General features: G+C 52.8%; 3 protein-coding genes and 1 long non-coding RNA gene across 13 annotated transcripts in view; 2 read left to right on the plus strand and 2 right to left on the minus strand.

Annotated features, from left to right (window-relative positions):
- The window catches only part of PSMC3IP (PSMC3 interacting protein), a 7,283-nt gene extending 4,661 nt beyond the window's left edge, over positions 1–2,622 (plus strand). The window contains exons 4-8 of one of the 2 annotated variants that reach the window (XM_008519191.2): positions 674–785; positions 1,339–1,484; positions 1,590–1,643; positions 1,778–1,837; positions 1,921–2,622. In XM_008519191.2, coding sequence (XP_008517413.1) covers positions 674–785; positions 1,339–1,484; positions 1,590–1,643; positions 1,778–1,837; positions 1,921–1,977 — 429 coding nt within the window. In that variant the 3' untranslated portion in view covers positions 1,978–2,622. The remainder of the gene's footprint in view (positions 1–673; positions 786–1,338; positions 1,485–1,589; positions 1,644–1,777; positions 1,838–1,920) is intronic. The other variant, XM_008519192.2, reaches the window with a different exon arrangement.
- On the minus strand, positions 2,220–7,214 carry MLX (MAX dimerization protein MLX). Of its 7 annotated transcripts, none has more exons than XM_008519188.2 (8): positions 6,859–7,214; positions 6,378–6,414; positions 5,792–5,881; positions 5,410–5,516; positions 5,049–5,148; positions 4,749–4,848; positions 4,198–4,399; positions 2,220–3,392 (listed from the first exon to the last, which is right to left on the minus strand). In XM_008519188.2, the coding sequence occupies exons 1-8, from the start codon at positions 7,147–7,149 to the stop codon at positions 3,336–3,338; spliced, it is 984 nt and encodes a 327-aa protein (XP_008517410.1). In that variant the 5' UTR covers positions 7,150–7,214; the 3' UTR covers positions 2,220–3,335. The 7 variants fall into 7 exon arrangements, with proteins under 7 accessions (XP_008517410.1, XP_008517408.2, XP_008517412.1 ...); XM_008519186.2 differs by having other exon boundaries at positions 6,697–6,994; XM_008519189.2 differs by lacking the exon at positions 2,220–3,392 and adding an exon at positions 3,599–4,041 and having other exon boundaries at positions 6,859–7,177.
- A 438-nt stretch (positions 7,215–7,652) lies between these two features.
- Positions 7,653–11,843, minus strand: COASY (Coenzyme A synthase). 3 transcript variants are annotated; one of them, XM_008519193.2, is made up of 10 exons: positions 11,709–11,843; positions 10,609–11,319; positions 9,780–9,994; positions 9,394–9,525; positions 9,073–9,262; positions 8,924–8,988; positions 8,653–8,737; positions 8,377–8,474; positions 8,141–8,287; positions 7,653–8,039 (listed from the first exon to the last, which is right to left on the minus strand). In XM_008519193.2, exons 2-10 carry the CDS (start codon positions 11,306–11,308, stop codon positions 7,980–7,982), a joined length of 1,692 nt encoding a protein of 563 aa, XP_008517415.1. In that variant the 5' UTR covers positions 11,309–11,319; positions 11,709–11,843; the 3' UTR covers positions 7,653–7,979. The 3 variants fall into 3 exon arrangements, with proteins under 3 accessions (XP_008517415.1, XP_008517416.1, XP_070416525.1); XM_008519194.2 differs by lacking the exon at positions 11,709–11,843 and adding an exon at positions 11,450–11,660 and having other exon boundaries at positions 10,609–11,328; XM_070560424.1 differs by lacking the exon at positions 11,709–11,843 and having other exon boundaries at positions 9,073–9,259; positions 10,609–11,308.
- LOC139073884 (uncharacterized) lies at positions 11,660–17,053 on the plus strand. Its single transcript, XR_011522995.1, has 2 exons — positions 11,660–11,921; positions 16,686–17,053. It is a non-coding gene; the product is annotated as an uncharacterized lncRNA (long non-coding RNA).
- The last annotated feature ends 2,034 nt before the right edge of the window (positions 17,054–19,087 follow it).

The raw sequence follows: 19,087 nt of genomic DNA on the forward strand, positions 1-19,087 counted from the left end.
ATGGATGGGGCCCGGTTTTACTAAATTTTTGTTTTCAAAAAACGTGCATCTGGCAGGATTTGACTTGCAGGCTATAGTTTGCTGTCCCTGCTCTAAACGTCTACCTTGCCTTAACGTAGAGTCCAAACTGCCCAGGCCGACATTCACATGCTTTCTACCCTGCTTCCCATCCCCAACTGACAAGACCCCCACTGAGCCCCGACAGAGTCCTTTTCTAGCAGCCAGTCTCTCCCAGGAGGGGCTCCTCAGACTTCTATTGGAGTCCTTTATCAAAATACCTCCCACCATGCATCTTCACCGGTCCAGATTCTTCCTATTGTAGAAACCCATAATTTAGGTATCACCACCTGGAAAAGAATGTTCCTTTATTCTTTCAGTCCGGTGACTGGTTTTACCACTAAACTGAAAGATATTTCTGTCCCATTCAGTATCCTGCCAACCTAGAAGCCCCCTGAGGACAGGCATCAGGTTTCCACTTTTCTTTTATACTTTTTTGTTGGGACCAGTACCAAACTGAATGATTTCTCAAAAGTACCCTCTGCTATTTTCCCAAGCCCTCTGGAGGGTTGGGGAGTCCTCGGTTCTCTAGTGGATATGAATGTTGCTTTCCAGATGTGTGTTCCCATCCTGGGCCTCACATCAGCCCACTTGTTTTTCCTTTTGTCTCTGGCAGGACCAGTTTGACACGGTGAGTGATGCTGACCTCCAAGTCCTGGATGCCAAAATCGTGGCCCTCACTGCTAACGTGCAGAGCTTGCAGCAGAGCTGTCGCCACATGGAGGCTGGTAGGACTGGGCAGCCCCCCAGAAGGTGCCCCTGGCATCAGGGTCAGCCTAGTGGTCAGGAATTACTAAGTGAATGGTTTGTTGACTGCAGTGTTACCTTGTTGCAGTACAGATCCCTTTGCGGGGCTGCCATAGGCTTTACATTAGAAGAAATGTGTGATGGCTTTTGAATACAAATGCACAAGACATATATACACGTCACACATACAAGCAGACATATGTACATTTGCTTTCCCTACCATGATTATCAGTATCCTGTTCCCACACTCCTATTCCTGCTTCTTTAACTGGCTATAGCTAACAGTCTGCTCAACCTTGCATCCTACCACTACCTGTAGATGGAGGAGGAAAGAAAACTAGGATAAACTGATAATTCTGTAAGCCTCAATCTCTCCTGAGCACTTCCAGAACATCGGACTTATTCTGGACCCTGTGTGTAGACCCCCCAGAGCAAGGTGGAGGCCTGGTCTCCTACCTCAGGGGACACCCACTGGGAAAGATGGAACCCCTTCTTCAGGCGGTGGCAAGTGAGCTAAGGGAGATGTGGTTTCAGAGCTGAAGGAGTTAACTAGTGCCATGACCACACCGGAGATGCAGAAAGAGATCCAGGAGTTAAAGAAGGAATGTGCTGGCTACACAGAGAGACTGAAGAACATCAAAGCAGCCACTAACCATGTGACTCCAGAAGAGAAAGAGCAGGTGAGCTGGGAGGGAGGGATAGCAAAGGCCAGAGTGAGACTGAGGGTTGACCCCAGTGGCTGCTGTGGGGCTGAGGGGTTAGAGGAACCTCTTTCCCCTTTCTAGGTGTACAGAGAGAGGCAGAAATACTGTAAGGAGTGGAGGAAGCGGAAGAGGATGGTAAGGGTATGGGAGCTCCAAGGCAGGGCCTGGAAAATGGCAGCCACCTGAGAAACTGCTGCCCAGTATCATGGATCCATCAGGCAGTGCTGAGTACTGCCCATCTCAAAAGGGGTGGTTTTGGTTTTTGTCAGGCCACAGAGCTGTCTGATGCAATCCTTGAAGGCTACCCCAAGAGCAAGAAGCAGTTCTTTGTAAGTAGTTCTCTCCCCCCATCCTTGCTCCCCTTGGGTCTTCGTCCAGGTACGTCTCATTCACTTGTCTCCCGGCCCCCCAGGAGGAAGTCGGCATAGAGACAGATGAAGATTACAACGTCAAGCTCCCAGACCCCTGAGAGGCCCTCTAGCAGGCCTGGGCGATGGGAACAGAGATTCCTGGACCGGCGGCCTTGTTTAGGTCGGGTTTTTTTGTTGCTCCTGCTGCTTTCCACCTCTGACCAGAGCCGTTGGGAGAGGGGCATAAACCAGAGTGTTGGGTGGAGGGAGTGAGCGCTGGTGGGCCAGAGTAGATTGTCATGTTCGTTGCATTGTCCACATTTCAGTTGCTTGAGCTTACCACTTAGACTTGGAACAACGCTCAAGGAAAGCATTTAGCACTATTTATTGTAATATAATTCGATATAAAAATATTTAATTTCCTCTGGATAATCAAACCTCCCAGATATCAAACCTGAGGAAGGCAGAAGGGAGCTTGGGGGACAAGGGTAGAGAGAGGCTACTAAACACAGCATTCAAGGAGCCCCAGGCCTCACCCAGGACTCTCCTGGGCTTGAGACCCCAGGAGGCCTTTAGAATATCTTCTCTACCCCTTCACCCCACCCCCAAGTCCTGGGAGAAATGCAGGCAGCACAGAGGTGTGGACCCGGATACACCTGACAGAAAGGCTGGGAGTAGTTTTGAGGCCCGGTTAATTTTCCAAAATTGTCAATTTAGCAAAACTGCATGTTGGTGTTTAAAAAATAAAAAATCTTTAATATGTAGTGCTGTGTCACACATGACTTTGCTGTGCAGTGCTTACTGCCTCTCGGGACAGAGGGCAGGAGAAGGCGGGGAGGTTGCTTCCCTCTACCAGCCAGGGCAGGAGAGGAAGGAGAGGTGGTAGAGTAGGAGGCAAGCACAGGACCCGGGCAGCCCTGCCCTGAGCTGGCCAGAAAACCCTGGCCTCACCTTGGCCTGAGCAGGCAGCCTTAGCCCAGGCACGAGGCGGCCTTTTGCCCTTCGTGGCTGTGCGAGTATTTCTCTCACTTTTTCCCTTCCACCCAACTATTGCCAAAATGGCCAAACCTGGGCCAAATGTTGCCCAAGAGACCAAAACAGAGGCAAACAGTAGTTTCCAAATATGTGTAGCTCATGAACAGAAATCTGAGGCTTAGAAAAAGGGAAGAGGCCAGGAGCTCTTTGGGGTACCCAGAGCAGACCCCCGTCCATCCCAAGAACTTTTATGGGGTCAGGGGAAGACCGGGTAGGTTTGAGTTCTATGGTCAATATAATAAATTAATCAGAAGCTTTCACAAGATAAACACCCCAGCCCCACTGACAGGACGGGGGGAGCAGCTAGGGAACCAAACACTAAGGAGAAACCAGCTGACTAGTGTGCGGTGTTGCAGTCCAGTCTTATAAGCCCAGCAGCTCCATGGCCAATTAGGAGACTCAAGAGCCTCTTGTTGGATGTTCCGAAGGTTCCAAGAGCCAGTCAGTAAAGCTGGTTCTTCAATTGGTGCAGGACACCAATCACGATCTCCCGTAGGGTCTGGCAGAGAAGAGAGAGACGATGCTCAGGCCAGGGCACAGAGCAGTCTCTGACACCTGCCTAGACCAGGTGTGCTCTTAGAGTACAGTGAAAAAAGCCTCTGGGAAGCACTGATGTTTACGGTTTTCCTTGAAATACCCCCAAAACAGGATGGAGGGAGGGACAGCTATGTGATAAAGCAAATACAGAAAATGTTAATGGTAGAATTTAGGTGGTGGGTATATGAGTGTTTATTGTGAAATTTTCTCATTGTTGAGTATATTTAAAGTGTCTCACAATAAAAATGTTGGGAAAGAAACAAAAAAGAAAGTAAGAATCTCAGATAAAGTTCAAGCCTCAGAAAAAGCAACCAGGCCTAAAAAAGCAGAAGACTTATTATTAGCGCAATACCATTAACACGCCACACCCTTATGAATGATAATAAAAAAAAGCCCTGGGGAAAACTGCTTCCGGGACTTGGGGGGAAGAGGCCAGGAATCTTTCCAAAAACCCCAAGTCCTTCTGCTCCAAGTGACGGGGGCTTACATACTGGGCAGCTGAGGAGTGCCTGAGGCGGCCACGTGTGGGCTAAGCCAAGGCCAAGAGCCAGGCCTCACAGGAGTGACTGCTCCAGTCCCTCCGGCCAAGAACCCTAAGAGGAAAATCTGGGCTAGAAAGCAAAGGGGGAAATGAGTATTGAAAGTTATAGAAACAACCTCAAGAAATCTAAAAGTTGCTACCCTGCCTCTCGGAACAAATAATGGCTTGGGCCACTTTGCCTGAGGGTAAGAAGACCCCAGACCCTGTGACCACTGCTGCCCCATACCTGAGGCTTACAGTGCTCCTCAATCCAGCTGAAGACACAGGCCGACAGCTCCTGGAAACTGGCCACGGAGATGGAGGCATTGAAGGACTGGAACAGGGAGTCCATGATGCCTTGAAACACGTTGAACTTGACCTGGTCAGAGACCTGGTCCTCCCCCTCATGGGGGTTGTCCTGGTGTGCCTTTACAATCTGCTCATAGTTCCTGAAAGTGAGCAGGCCAGGGCTAAGGTGCTGCAGCAGCTCTAGCAGCCCAGGAAGAATAGGGTGACCCTACGTACCCCCCGCCCCCAGGAAAGGGATTCCCAGACAGCTTTGGGGACGTAGTCAACATCAGCTAGATACTGCTGCTAGGTGAGAAATGCTACGTATCCGCTATGTGTTAGGGACGGCTGGAGTGCAGAGTCCTGCCTCAGTGGCCACGTGAGGGAGTGAGAGTATTATCTATACTGTATTATCTGACGTGGGCTTTGAACAAGGGGTGGTTACGAGCTGAAGTCAGTTTCAGAGTCCCCTCAGAAGCGCTAGTTCCCCCAGTTCAGCATCCCCCTTACACTTTCATAATCTTTAGGGCCGTGACTTCCTTGCGTAGTATGGACACCTCCTCTTCCTGCTTTTTCTTCTCCTTGTGCAAAAACTGGATGTAGTCAATGGCTGGGATGGAGGCGGGAAGAGGGGGTGGGCACAGAGGAAGTCTCGACAGAAGGACAAAGCTGATTTTGTTTCCCCTTCCTCCATACCCCAACTCTCCCAGGACAACCACCCCACCGGGGCCACGCCAAAAGTGGGGATGAGGCTCTGGCCTCTTCACAGACCCCTGGCTCCAACCCCTCCAGTGCTCTCCCCGGCCATACTCTTCTGTAGAACGATGGCTTTGCTAAGCTTTTGGGAGCCAATGGAGAAGTCCTGCTGCTGGCAGGTGGGGACGATGGTCTGAAGGTCGTCATAGCCTCTCTGTGGAGACAGCAGAGGAAATGAGTTCCTTATCTCTGAGGGGTTAAGGCAGGCTAGCACAAACCTTTTCTTCCACAAACCAAGTTGTATGCTCACAAACTCAAAGGGGTAGGAGGCTGGAATGAGGGAGGTGTTCATGTCCAGAGACTAGACTAGCTGTCCCCAAGGCTGCTTGGGACTGTCTCATGGGGTCAGGGCAGAGTGAACCTGAAAACTGCAGGGCCCTCCTGTGCTGGCTGAGGCACAGGCCTCCCCAATCACCTTGATGGCGTCCCTCCTCTTCTGCTCAGCCTGAGTGTGCGCTCGCCGCCGCCGGTCCTTGTAGGATTCCTTGTAGGACTCCTGGTGGTAATCGCTGTCCTCATCATCTATGCTCAGAGTTGGGGGCAGGAAGAGGTCATCCTGGGGCCCAGTGGGGCCCAGCTAGCCCACCTTCCCCCAGCTAGGAAGAAGAACCTGGTGCCCAGAGATGGCAGATGGGCATAAGACCTAATATCCTAGATGAGGTGAAAGATGGTGAGACCCTGTGTCTACCACTACGGCTCCAGCACCCCTCTGTGGATGGCTGGAGCTTCCTATCTAGGAAAGATACTAAAATGATGGCATATCTGAGTCTTCCTGGGTGGGGAATGTTGCTGCCTACCTGTGTTGGGGACGGAAGAAGCACTGGTGGAACCGATGCTATTAGCTCTGGACACTACACTCCCCTTGCGGGTGCTTTCTACAAAAAGCCCTGGAAAAGAGAGGCCCCAGTCACTAAGGGGTAGGGTGGGGGGACACTGCTAGGCCCTCAGACACCTGTGGGCACAATGGCTTCCTGATTCTTAAATGCTGACCTCACCCCCTTCAACCCAAAAGCCAGTCATACTGGGCCACCCACTTGCTATAGTGCTATGCCACAATGCTCCTGTCCCTAGTGTCTACACTGCTCCACAGACCTGCAGTGATATCCCCTGGCTCACAAAGTGATATCTGGGTGTGATAATGGGGAGAGAGTGACCAGCTATCACTAGTTCCATCACTTCCCTGATCCAGAGCAGAGGGAACTAAGCGTCACCTTCGGATGCTTCCTGCCCCTGTCCTCCAGCTCCTCCCTGGCTGTCTCAGGCCAGGAACTCGGCTCAGGGACAGAGGACTGTGATCAGGTGTGGCTGGCAAGGCCACGCGAATCTATAGGCCTGGAGTGGGAGTGTCTCTCCAGAGCTGAAGACGGTGGAGGAGGCACTCACCGGGGTCCAGGCTGTTGTCGCTGTAGGCATACTCCACCTGTGGCACCCAGCAAGGGAGAAGCCCGTCAGACCCCCGCCCCTGGAGGAACGCGCCTCCGTCCACTCTGCGCGCGCGTTTACACATATATACATACACACACACACACACACAAACACACACACCCCTGGGGTGCGCAGGCGGTTAAAGGATCCCCCGGAGAGCCCAGACTGGATAGGCCGTGGAGCACCGCCCCCCAGCGTGATCCCGTCCGCCCGCCCTCCTCCCCTCCCCGGCCCCCGGCCCCTCACTCGCGCACACACGCCTCGGTTGTCTCCCCACCTTGGCACATGCGGGGTGAGAGCTGTCTTCTCTGCAGCCCCGAGGCCGGGAGAGCAGGGGAGACTTTAGGGACTGGAGGGAATTCCCTCGTCCTCCGGCCCCCCTACGTGCACGAGCGCCACCCGCCCTCCCCTCGCCGGCGTGCGCGCCCACGGGGCTTGCCTTGACCCAGGGGTCCTCCGGAGAGACGCCCGGTTCCGTCATCTCGGACCCACCGAACCGGAAACCAGCCCGCGGGCCGGCCCTCCGCCGCGAGGACGAGGCGAGGCGCGCCCACGTGACCCCAGCCCACCAACCCACGGCCGAGAGGCGGAGGGCGGGGCGAGGGTGCGGCGCGTGCGCAGCCCGGGGCCCCCGACGGCGGAGGGCAGGCCGGGCCTGGCGCTGGGCTAACATTGGCGGCTTTAGGGACGTCCTCCCTGTCGGTCCCTGCCTCCGCGACACGAAGCACATTCTGTGAAATGAGGTCCCTCAAAAAGCTTGTCCGAGTAGTGTCGCAGATAGTGCGCACGCGCACTGCCGGGCCCTCCCAAGGACGCGCCTGTCCTCCCCACCCGACCGGCAGTCGCGGCCACCTCGTCCGCCCCGCCGGGCCACAGGCTCTGTGAGGGCAGAGGCCCCGCCTGGCTTGTTGAGGGATGGTCCTCCAACACCCAGCTCGGCGTCTGGCAGGATACTTGGGGAATGAACATTTTCAAAGAGCCTGTTAGCCAAGTTATGCTACTTGACAGATGAGGAAATTGAGGTACCTAGACAGTCCACAGCTTACCCAGAAGCACGCAGCTAGTCAGTGGTAGGGCCAAGGCTGGCCTGAGTCTGGCTAGCTGCAAAAACCATGCTCTTAACCACTGCCCTCCCAGCTTCCAGCTCAGGCCTGGGCTCTGCGCTTGTGGCTCAAGGGTCCCAGAGATACCCAGGGGCATTGGAGCAGGAAGCAGACACCATGGAGGCAGCGCCTGGGAACCTTCACCTTTAATTCTGTCAAGTTCCAGTGTTTGCTCTGGCCCCAGGCAGCCTTGGATAGGTATCAAACACCCTTGGGCAAGAGTGGGGATGGAATGCCAGAGGGGCCTGTGCCCTGACGAGCCACATCCTCAGTGTTGGCCGAACACCAGCAAGCTGGGTAGGCTTCCTGTGTCCACCAGGCCCAGCCTTGCCCTGCCCAGCTTAGCTCAGAGCCCTCTAGGCCCAAGCTAGGGTGAGCATAGAGGCCCCACTCCTCCTCACTGCTGGATCTCTTATCAGCTCCAGGGCCTGCTTGGCCCCACAGAGAAGTGAGTCACTCATGGGCCTGATGGCATCTTGGGGATGCGCTTCTGCAGGAGGTCCCAGGCTTTCTCCACCTGTGGGCAGGCCAGAATGTTAGGAGGAAAAGAGGACAGGGTCAGACAGGAACCCACTAGAGACTCCCTCCTCACAACCCAGCCTTTCCCTGGGCACCAACCTGGAGCTGGGTGACATGAGGCTCCCACAAGGTGCTCAGCACCACGTGGCTCTGGTCCACAAGCTGCTGCCCACTCATCTGGCTCTGCAGCCGGCTTTGAGCCGCAGACTCACTGAGGCCATCCCTCTCCACAATGCGTCGTATAGCCTGGGCACAGATGAGGCATGTGTCAACCCACTGGCTCAGAGCAGGAGGCAGTCTACACTGGGGATGAGGTGTTGGTGGGGTCCAGATACCTCAGTCTCAGGGATGACCACAGTCCACACCTCATGCACCATGTTCTGCCAGCCGGCTTCAAGCAGCATGGCGGCATCAATCACGCACACATGCTTTCCTGTGGGAAGAGCCCAGTCACTGCCAGCAGCACCCTGCCACTTGCTACCAATGAAGATTAGAGCCAATGAAATGTAGATCCAGGGAAAGTGGATGGTCTGGCTTGAGGTGGGGAAGCTCCCAGGGGAGAATCTGCTTAACTGTCCCCTTTGGCTGCTCCCATCATCCCTCCTACTCACCCTCAGCCACAGCTTGATCCATCTCTTCTCGGGCCAGCTTTGCAATAACTGGCCACACAATGTCCGTGAGTTTCTTCAGCTGCTTCTGAGGAGAAGAATGGAGGAAGTGGGCAGTTTACTGTCCCTCACAGATGGAGCCAGCCCAAGGGAGGAGGGAGTTAGGAACAGATGAGTGGAAATATGCATTCTGGGCCAGACCAGAGAGGTCCACTGGGTGCCAACCTCTGGGTCTAGTGGCAGCTGAGGAGCCCTTGGAGAGGTGTATGTTTACCTTGTTCCCAAACACCCGGCTGCCTAGGACCTTCCTGTTGATAATGCCATCTTTATGGAGAATATCTGGATGACAGAGATAGAGGACTCGGCAAGGAGGCCATGCCGTCTCCTCACTTCAGGCCACCTCCAGCCCTCTCCAGTTATTACCTGTTCCAAAGGCTTCCACGACAGGCTGGTAGGCAGGACCACCAGGAGCATAGGCCCGATGGCCCAGGTGGTCACTGTCGATGACAAATGCCCCCAGGCCCTTCAGCCGCTGAGCTATTGAGCTCTTCCCAGAGCCACTGATGCCCGTCAGCCCAATCACATAGAGATGTGCGGGGAGCTCTGGCCTCTTCTGAGGGTAGATGAGAAGCAACCTCAGTTACTAGGGTCCTCAGGCTCAGGCATGGGCTGAACCCTTCAGTCTCTACCCTCCAGCATTTCCAGCCCACCCAAGCAGAGGGGAGAGAGGGAGGGTGGGCTTACATATGGAGGCCGAAGCAGGTTTCCTAGCATTCGCTGGCGGAAGCTGGAGGAGCTGACTTTGTCCTCTTCGTTTTCCTTATGGCTTGGGTCCTTCAGCAGCTGGATCTGGTACAAGGCAAGCTCCTCCAAGCCCTGAGGTAAAAGAGAAGAGATGAGATGAAGAAGGGCAAATGCTGACACCTAACCTGCCCCCTTCTCCTACCCTATCGGCCCCAGAGGGAGAGCTTACTTCAGAAGGCCAGCGGGGAACCAGTTCCTCCTTGCCTCTTCCCACCAGCCTGAGCCCCCTCTTCCCTCCTCTGGGGTCACAGTACTTTTCCAACAGCCCCATACAATGACCTTCCTTGTCCCCATCACTCCCTCCGCCAGGCTCCCTCAGGGTTTACATTCTCAAGGCGGAAGCGGTTGACAGCCATCCCCCCACGATAGGTCTCCTCGCTGACCACCAGGAACTCCAGGGAGGGGTCCGAGCCAGCGGGCCCATAGGGGTCCAGCAAGGGGATGATATCAAAAGTCAAGGAGGGCTTGATGTCCACGAGGAACTCACTCAGATGTGCTACACGTTCTGCGTAGGGTTGGAGAAGCTCAGGGAGCAACTTGCCTGGGGAAAGAGCCCAGAAGAACAATGAGATCCTTTGACTCAGGGGGAAGAGTGTGGGCCAGTTTGAGGAAGAGTGTCCCTAAGCATCCTATCTGCAGAGGGGGGTGGCAGGGAGAAAGAGCTAAACTGGAAAGTGGTAACAGAGGAGCTATGAGGAGGAGGCAGCAGGCAAGCACAATAGTGGTGGCAAGGGCTGACGCGTGTCTAGAGAACTAGCAGTGCCAGTGGGCATCAGAGTCAGAGTTCCAAGAACCACGCCATCACGAGTCCCCTCCTACTGTCTCTAGTACTACTATGTGTAACTCACGCATCCATTTAGTCCCAGGGTCTCAAACCTTAGGGCTCATAACCTGGAGAACTTATTGAAAGCACAGTCTCCTTGGCTCCACAGTTAGGGGGTTCTGATTGAGTGGTAACTAGAGCATACACTGAGAAAGCTGCGTTTATTCATTTAACAAAATTGCCTTAGCACCAACTGAGTGCTAGTTACTGTGACATTTGGGAAGAGTGGAAAGTAACGGAGGGCCCCACCCTTCCTCAATCTTGGCGTGGCAGGGAGGGCATGGAGTTTTGGGGGTCCTCCCCTGCCCTCATCCAGGGTGTCTCTCACTCACTCTTCAACAGGTCTTTGTCTGCTACTCCCACCACAAGCTGCTCCTGAGCCAGGATGCACGCCACACTGAGCAACACCTTGTGGGCATTGTGCAGGCGGTCAAATGTGCCACCTACAGCCCCACGGTGGTAGCCACGAACTGGCTGCTTTGGAGACCTGGCGACCGGGGAGGCTGGCCTGATGGTGGAGGGTAAGGGGACGTCCAGGGGCTCCACAGGCAGCTCTCCAGAGCCATAATCGGGATACAGCAGCACCGAAGCCAATTGCGGACAACAGCTGTAACAACTGGTGGCATAACGCTCTAGTTGTTGCTTTACCGGGTTGTACTGGCTTCCATCCAGGGTCTGGAAGTCAGTCAGCACCACTTCCGGCGGATGGGCCAGGTTCTGGACTGAGCTGGGCAGGGGAGGGAGAAAGGCGCTCTTGGTTCGAACATTGGTCAGCAGGATTCTGACGTCCAGGTGCCTGTGGACTTTGGCGCCGGCGTACAGGTGCGTGATGAAATCGAGAACCTCAAACGTGGCCTGCACCGGGCTGGACTGGGGTTGCGCCGGGCCCTCCAGGCTCATGCCCGGCTGCAGGTGCACATAGAGCGTATCATTTACCAGCCGGGCCGCCGAGGTCAGGATGGGGGCCAGGCGAGGGGCCAGGGAGGCCAACGGCGTCGTCAGCACCAGGAGGCCCGACCGGAATACGGCCATGCTGCCCAGGCCTGCAGACAGTCAGGGAGACGAGGGGAGAGTGACCGAGGGGGATGTGGCCGAGGCTGACTGTACGGGGCCTTGGACCGAAGAGAGGGGATGTGGGGCCGAGACGGGGTCTCAGTGCTGATGGAGAGGAGTCCGAGGGAGGGGACGGGGCCTGGTAAACGGCGCCTCGGGGCTGCGCTCTAAGCCTCGGTTTCCTCATCTCAGACGGAGCGGTGAATTCGCTGAAATGAATCGAAATCCTGGGAGGGGGAAACTGGACAGGAGCCCGCGAGTCAAAGGGCTGGGGATCCAGAAATCCTGGGCCCTCTTGCTAATCTGCACCAGGGTCTTCAACGAATCGAAGGAGGGGACCAAAGGGGGACGCCCAGGCTCGGATCGGTCCCCTACTTACTGAGACCTCCGGGCTTTGGTTCCGCTTGCACCACTGCGGAGGCGTCCCCGCCGCGAACCGGAAGCACTAGTTCAGCAACTGCGACTCCGAGCTACGGAAACTGAGACAGGCCAAAGGTCTCAACTTTGGTTCGAAGTGGGACTCTCGCGAGATCTTTCAAAGAGTGGGGTGTGCCCTGCCGATGGGGCGGGCCTGGGCTCCGAGACTTGAGAGGTGAGTGAATCCTTGGTTCCAGATCCCGGCTGTACGGTGACTGGGCGCACGAGGGCAAGGCAGGCTTGAAAGCCCTTTCCACAGATGCCTTTCAGACCCTGAAAGAGGAGACTGGCTTCAGCCAGGTCACCCGGGAGACAGCGGCAGAGGCGGAACTAACACCTGCCTTTCCTTCTTAATTACGGGAACGGAGGTGAGGGTCACAGAGTAGCGCTTCAATTAGGGCCCGGGGTCCCCGGAGCCCTCGTGGAGCCGAGGATCCTCACGTGAGAAGGCACAGCACAGCTCTGTCCAAGTCTCCATTTCAGAGATGGGAAAATTGAGGCCTTGTATGTTTCAAGGACATGTAGGGAGATAATAAGAGGCCGTGTCTCATGGCTCCCATGGGATGCTCTCCACACCACCCAGAGCCAATGATGCACCAGTTTGCAGGAGGGAGGAGGAGGAGGAGAGCTCTGCGTGTGAGCGCAGTAGAGCTGCCAAAGGATGGTCTCTGTGGACAGGAGGAAAGGGGGCGAAGGCGGGAGACCTAGTGCCAAGGATTCACCATGCAGCTAACGAGTGCTGGAAAGGGTAGTCTGGGGAGGGGAAGCCAGGTTTCCCTCAGGAAACATTTCGGGTAAATTGCCCACGGAGATCTCAAAAAGGAGGGGAACCAAGCTCCTAGGTTCTAGTAATGTGCTGTGGTTTATTTTCTCAAACTAAATAAACGTTAACTTTCATACTTAATTGTGTTTTGTTTTTTTTGAGGAAGATTAGCCCTGAGCTAACATCTGCTGCCAATCCTCCTCTTTTTGCTGAGGAAGACTGGCCCTGAGCTAACATCCGTGCTCATCTTCCTCTATTTTATATGTGGGACGCCTGCCACAGCATGGCTTGACAAGCAGTGTGTAGGTCCCCACAAGACCCAAACCAGCGAATCTGGGCTGCTGAGGCAGAACGTGCCAACTTAACCACTGTGCCACCGGACTGGCCCCTGTTTTTTGTATTCTTAAAGTGGTCCCCAAAAGTGTATAAATCTCTGGCCGCACAGAACCTGAATCTGCCCCTGGAGTCAAGGATGGGAGAGATAGAGCCACAAAGGCGTTGAGGCCAGGCTTCTTGCAGGAGACATCTTAAGTTGGATTTTAAAGAGAGGACCTAGTTTGAAGAGGCAAACTGCAAAGACTGTCAGGAAATGCCCTGAGGCATCTGGACACACGGCCTCATATGCTTACACAGAGTCACACTGGTAGAGGAGGTCATGGAGGGCGTGTAACCCTTGAGCTGGACCTGGGCAATTAGAGGCTCCTCAGCCCCGCCCTGGCTTGGAATGTACATCCGCTGACCTTTAACTAGAGGCTATAAAGCTTGAGTAAGAAAGTTGCAAGAGCTGAGGTTAAAGGACGTGTGGTTGTCCACTACTCTGCTAGCTTCAGGGCTGGCAGACGAGGTGGGGGAGCCGGATAATGTTTGTACCTCAGTGTGCTGTTTTGCAAAGCTGGGAGGGCACGAGCTGCCTCAGATTGAGGCTGGACTGCTCATGACAAAGCCTGATTGGGACACTAAGAGGTGGAATGCCCGGGAAGGTGAGGAGAGCAAAGGGGAGGATGTCGTGGTGCCTGACAGTGAAACAGATGAAGCACCCCACTCCATCTGACCTGACCCCTAATACAAAGGAAAGCAAAACCCCAGCAACAACAGCCACGGTCAGTGGGGCAGCCCTCAATTCAGGAAACCTTCATGATGAGAGAATAAATGCCCACTGAGCTCATTGATCTTGCTGCCAAGTTCCAGCAAAAGGCCAAGAAAAGTATCCAGGCTGTTGGGTAGGGGGCAGTGGCGTTTCTCTCAGTGGGCAGGAGGCAGAGAAAATGAGCAACATCACCACACACCCTGCCCTCTGACAGCACCTGCAAGGCCCCCTAGGGGTGGGGTACAAGATGCTCACCCCCTTAGAGACTGGATTATTCTATCCTGAGGGGAGGCTTGGCCCAATGAGGGGGATTTCCTGGGCACATGGGACCCTGGAAATCTATACACGAGGTGCAACAACTTCTTAGGGAGTTGGGAATGAGACAGGCCATCCACGCCCCTGTCTTTGAAGGCCCTGATCGGGCCACATTCATTGGAGCCAAGACACTCCAAGCCACCCCGAGCACCTGGTATGGGACGCTGGTATCCATGCTGAGCCCAGCTGTGGGACAAGACATTTATGCTCCTGGGCAATCTATCGCTGATCTAGGGGACACTGACAAATCCCGGGAACAGGTGCTGGCTGTGCAAAAGAGCCGAGACAGAGAGGGAGCTCCGGAAGCCAAAAGGCTCCCCGAGTCTGCTGTAAAGGGTCTGGTAAAAGTAACCTGGAAGTAAATGTGGTTTGACCTCATTGCTGCTGGGACCCCACCTGAACAGACAGACTGGCAACCCAACAGTGTGTTGGTCGGCCTGTGGAAAGCCTTAAAACCTGAACAACAGTCCAGACCTGCCCCACTCCCTCTCTACAGGCTGCAGGGGCCGCCACAGGAGCGGGGGTGGGGGCATTTGGAGGATCTATGTACTTTACAGGGCCTGGTAGCACCCGCATTTCTGGGGACAGCGGGCTGGTCGACAAGGTGCTCCACAGGAAGGGAAGTCCTTACCACGATATGCTGTTCCTTTGTGAGAGTCTCTGCCTGGGGGAGCGCTGTGCACACTGCGTGCGAGGAGCTGTTGCTCTAGCGGGAGTATATCGGGTTTCTGCCCCCTTCCAGAGCTGGGACCAAAATCCTAGGGGTATTCTCTCCTTCTGTTGTCTCTGCCACAGCGTCCAACCCATACCTTCCAGAGTCACAGACACATCTACCTCAAATGGCAGCCCTGCTTGGGAGATGCCCAGGAGCTTTCATCTGCTTCACTGGCATTTTTGCCTTCTCAAAGGCGGCTTGCTGCTCTGACCCCCAGTCTCACATGAGCCCTTTCTTTACCAGACAGTATAAGGGACAGAGGCACCATGCCAGGTGTGAATAAAAGTCCTCCAAAACCCCCAAATCCCTACAAAGCCTTGTACCTCTTTCACATTCTTAGGGGTCAGATAACATGTTGTTACTGCAGTTACTGTCCTGTGTGCTCTTAACAACGCCCAAGGCAACTGCCAAAGGAGTCTGGGGGCATCCACTGGAGTTCCCAACCAGCAAGGAATTGGAAAATTGATAGTATGGGCCGCCTCCCTCCAAGTGAGGGTTGTAAATACACCCTGGTTTGTGTGGACGCTGCGTCTGGCCTACTCCAAGCTTTCCCCTGTCATCGTGCAAACCAGGCTGCCACAATTAGGGGATTAGAGAAACTGAGCACCATGTACAGATACCCTTGTTGAGTAGACAGTGATCAGGGGTCACATTTCAAAGATCATGATGTACAAGACTGGGCAAAAGAACGTGACATTGAACGGAGGTTGCATCTCCCCTGAAACCCACAAGTGGCAAGGTTGGTAGAAAAAAGTGGTGTATTAAAACAGCAGATTAAATTACCAACAGGTCAAACTACCTTGGCCACGTGGACTAAAGTACCATCCCAGGCTTTAACACATTTGAATGATCAACCAGCAGGGCTTGTTGCCCCATGTGCCAGACTGGGGACCCCTGCTGAGAAACCCAGTACTGTAAAGGTAGGGAAGTCCTGGGAAACAGCCAGTGCCCTGACTGTCACTGTGGATCAACGGGCTATGCTGCTGAGAACACCAAATCCCATCACACCTGGGAAAGGCATTGTCCACTGGAATTTGCAACAGGACGTCCCACCAGGATGAGTGAGTTACTTTGCACCTCTGGGTGAGGGGGAACGATTCAGTCTCCCCTGGGATCCCATTGTCCTGCAGCAAGCCGGACCTGTGGAAACACACAGTACCTAGAATGGAACACACACCATTGAAAGAGGGGAGAAGGTGGGGGCCCTGGTCTGGCACATCACGCGCCCAGTCCATCTCTTCATGCCTGACGTGCTGTCTCCCCTGGCCAACATGGGTAGTATGCACAACCAGGTCAAGTTCCTAAACCTGCCAACCTCCATCTCCTCAAGGCCAGGTGGGCACGTTCTGGTTTCTGCTGGTATGATCATTTGGCTGCTGTCTTTGTTCCCTTCACTGGCCTGGATGACGTTATAGCACACATCCAAGCCCTTGCTAAATTCACCCAGCAAACCTTGAATGACACAGCAAAGCCTGTCCTTACTGAACACTGAAATGTCTCTAATGAGAAAGGTTGTCCTTTGGGGGCCATCCTGGTGGTGCAGTGGTGAAGTGTGCACATTCTGCTTTGGCGGCCCGGGGTTTGCTGGTTCAGATCCTGGGTGTGGATATGGCACCGCTTGGCAAGCCATGCTGTCGTAGGCGTCCCACATATAAAGTAGAGGAAGCTGGGCGCAGATGTTAGCTCAGGGCCAGTCTTCCTCAGCAAAAAGAGGAGGATTGGCAGCAGATGTTAGCAAAAAAAAAAAAAAGCTGTCCTGTACAATAGGATGGCCTTGGACATTATTACTGCCTTGCAAGGAGGCACCTGCCATTATCCAAGCAGAATGTTGTGTATTCATACCTGATGAGTCTGTTAATGTATCAGCTTTATTAAATCACACGAGGACACAAGTGCATGCCCTGAGTGATCCCACCCCCAGCCTAGGGGATTAATAAATCAGTGGTTCAAATCATGGGGCTGTTGGCGGAAAAAGTTGGTACTTATTTTGGTAATCATTATCTTAGTCTGTGTTTTCTCTTACCTGTGCCCCTGTTATTGCTGTGATATCTGCCTCCAGCACAGCCAGACAGCCGCCAGAGGAGCCCGCTCCATGAAACCCCCTGCTGACTGCGCAGGGCTCACTGCGGAAGAGGAGGCCTGTAAGACTGGAAGTGCAGGTCACGAGTGGCGGCGTGTTGGAGGAGGTCATCAAGAGGACGTGACCCCTGGTTGACCCTTGAGCTGGACGTTTTCAAGGACGCAGCCTTGAGAGAGCAATGTGCAGTTGAGACCATCTGGACGGCGTGCATGACTGAACCCCATTAAGGCCTCTATGTAAACTTTTAAGATTCTGGTGGGTGGGTGCGGAGATCTACTCATCTGGTGACCACTCAAGACAAGCCTCGTGAGTAAGTCCCTTTGCTTATTAAACCTGCCACCTACCCATCTGGAGTGGGCTGCCTCTTTCTTCGATCGGTCCTTGTTGTCCGTGTACGGGGGCCAGTTTCAGATTTCACCCAGGGAGCTGAGGTCGCAAACCAACAGTCACTTTTACTCAGTAAATGTGTATTTAGTGCCTCCCATGATGAGGAATAGTTCTAGGCACAAGGGATCAACCAGTGAACAAAACAAAGTCCCTACCCTCCTGGAGCTTAGATTCCTGTGTGTCTTGGGATGAAGTGGTGAAGACTGGAAATAAATCTATAGCAATAAAGTCAATAAGTCAATAAATAAATCTATACACATCTAGTGATGAGAAGTGCTATGAAGAAAAAGAAAACAGGCTAAGGGGACTATAGCAGAGGGAAAAGAATGCTATTTTAGACAGAGTCATCCAGGAAAACAGCAAAGACCTGAAGGAAGACATGACATCAAGATTAGGGAATGTGAACCAGACAGAGCCAGTTCAAAGGCCCAGGGGCAGAAGACCAGTAGAGTGGAATCAGATGATGGAGAGTGGTGAGAGATGAGGTCAGAAAGGAGGGTCAAAGAAGGTCGTGAAGGGGAAAACCTTGGATTTGACTAAGATAGGACGCCAGCCACAGGAGGTATTTTGAGCAGTGACATGAAACAATAGGACTTTCATTTTTATACAATCATTCTGGCTGCAGTGGGGAAATTGGGGAAATTTGACTATTGGTGGACAAGAGTAGAATCAGGGAAACCAGTTAGAAAGCTACTGCAATAATCCAGGGGTGATCACAGTGCATGGACTAGAGTGACTTCCAAATATGCAAAATATGCAAAAAAAATTCCAAAGTTATTTTAAGTACATACGCCATAACACATAATTATTGTTTAAAAAATTCACCCAACACTTTGATCTTCTTCACATCTATTTACTTTACTTGTTCCCAATAATTATTTAGATTGCCTACAAAACTTCATGAGACATTAGGCAAAATCGACTGTTATTCTAAGTTATTTGCTGACAAATTTCGTAACAGAGATAACATGTTTGTATCATATCCAATGTTGATAACTCTGAAAACATGTTTATTTTAATCAAACCAACAAACTTAAGTAAACTTTCACTTACCAAAGATTTTTTTTAAGATTTTATTTTTCCTTTTTCTCCCAAAGCCCCATGGTACATATTTGTATGTTTTCAGTTGTGGGTCCTTCTAGTTGTGGCATGTGGGACACTGCCTCAGCATGGCTTGATGAGTGGTGCCATGTCCGCACCCAGGATTCGAACTGGTGAAAGCCTGTGCTGCCAAAGTGGAGCACACGAACTTAACCACTCGGCCACTGGGCCGGCCCCACCAAAGATTGTTTCATATCATGTTAACTTGAAAGACATCTGGGTTAGTTTCCATTACATTTACATAAGCACTTACTTTAAACCAATTAAATAGAGCTCTTTTAGGAATTATAACATCTGGAGGTAAAAAATACCACACATGTATAGAGAGACACACACATACACAGAGACTCCACAGCTATTGTTTTAAAATTGCTGCCATGAATCAAGTACAGTAATACAAAGCTCCTTCTCTCGTTTTTTCTTCAGTCTTAGGAATTGGTGAAGGGCCAAATAACAGTTCCCAGAGAGGCTATAAGCCTTTTTGAGATACAAGAAATGCCTGGAATCTGAACTGCCTCTAGAGTTACTTTTCAGTGTTGCAAAGGTTTGTAAGTTGAGGACAGTTGCTCTTAATTCCTCAGAAATCTGGGTTGCAACTTAAATGGCATTATAGGTCAATCTATCAGTCCAACTACATCATCCCTAATTTGCTTCTTTCCCTCTGGGAGCTTAGTTTTATTTTAACTTAAGGAAGAAGGCCTGGAAAAAAAATTCTGATCAGGCTCTGAATATCAGCTTCCAGTTTGGCTGAATTTCTGATCATAAGTTGCTAAATCCTTTCAAATATCTTGTCAGGTTTCAGCTGGAACAAACAGTAGCTTTACTTGGCAGTACAGAACAATTCGATTAACCTTTAACGTAGCAATTTCCCAGAAAATCTCTGAGTCTCCTTA

This window comes from Equus przewalskii, chromosome 10 (assembly GCF_037783145.1).
Source record: "Equus przewalskii isolate Varuska chromosome 10, EquPr2, whole genome shotgun sequence".
NCBI classification, from domain to species: Eukaryota; Metazoa; Chordata; class Mammalia; order Perissodactyla; family Equidae; genus Equus; species Equus przewalskii.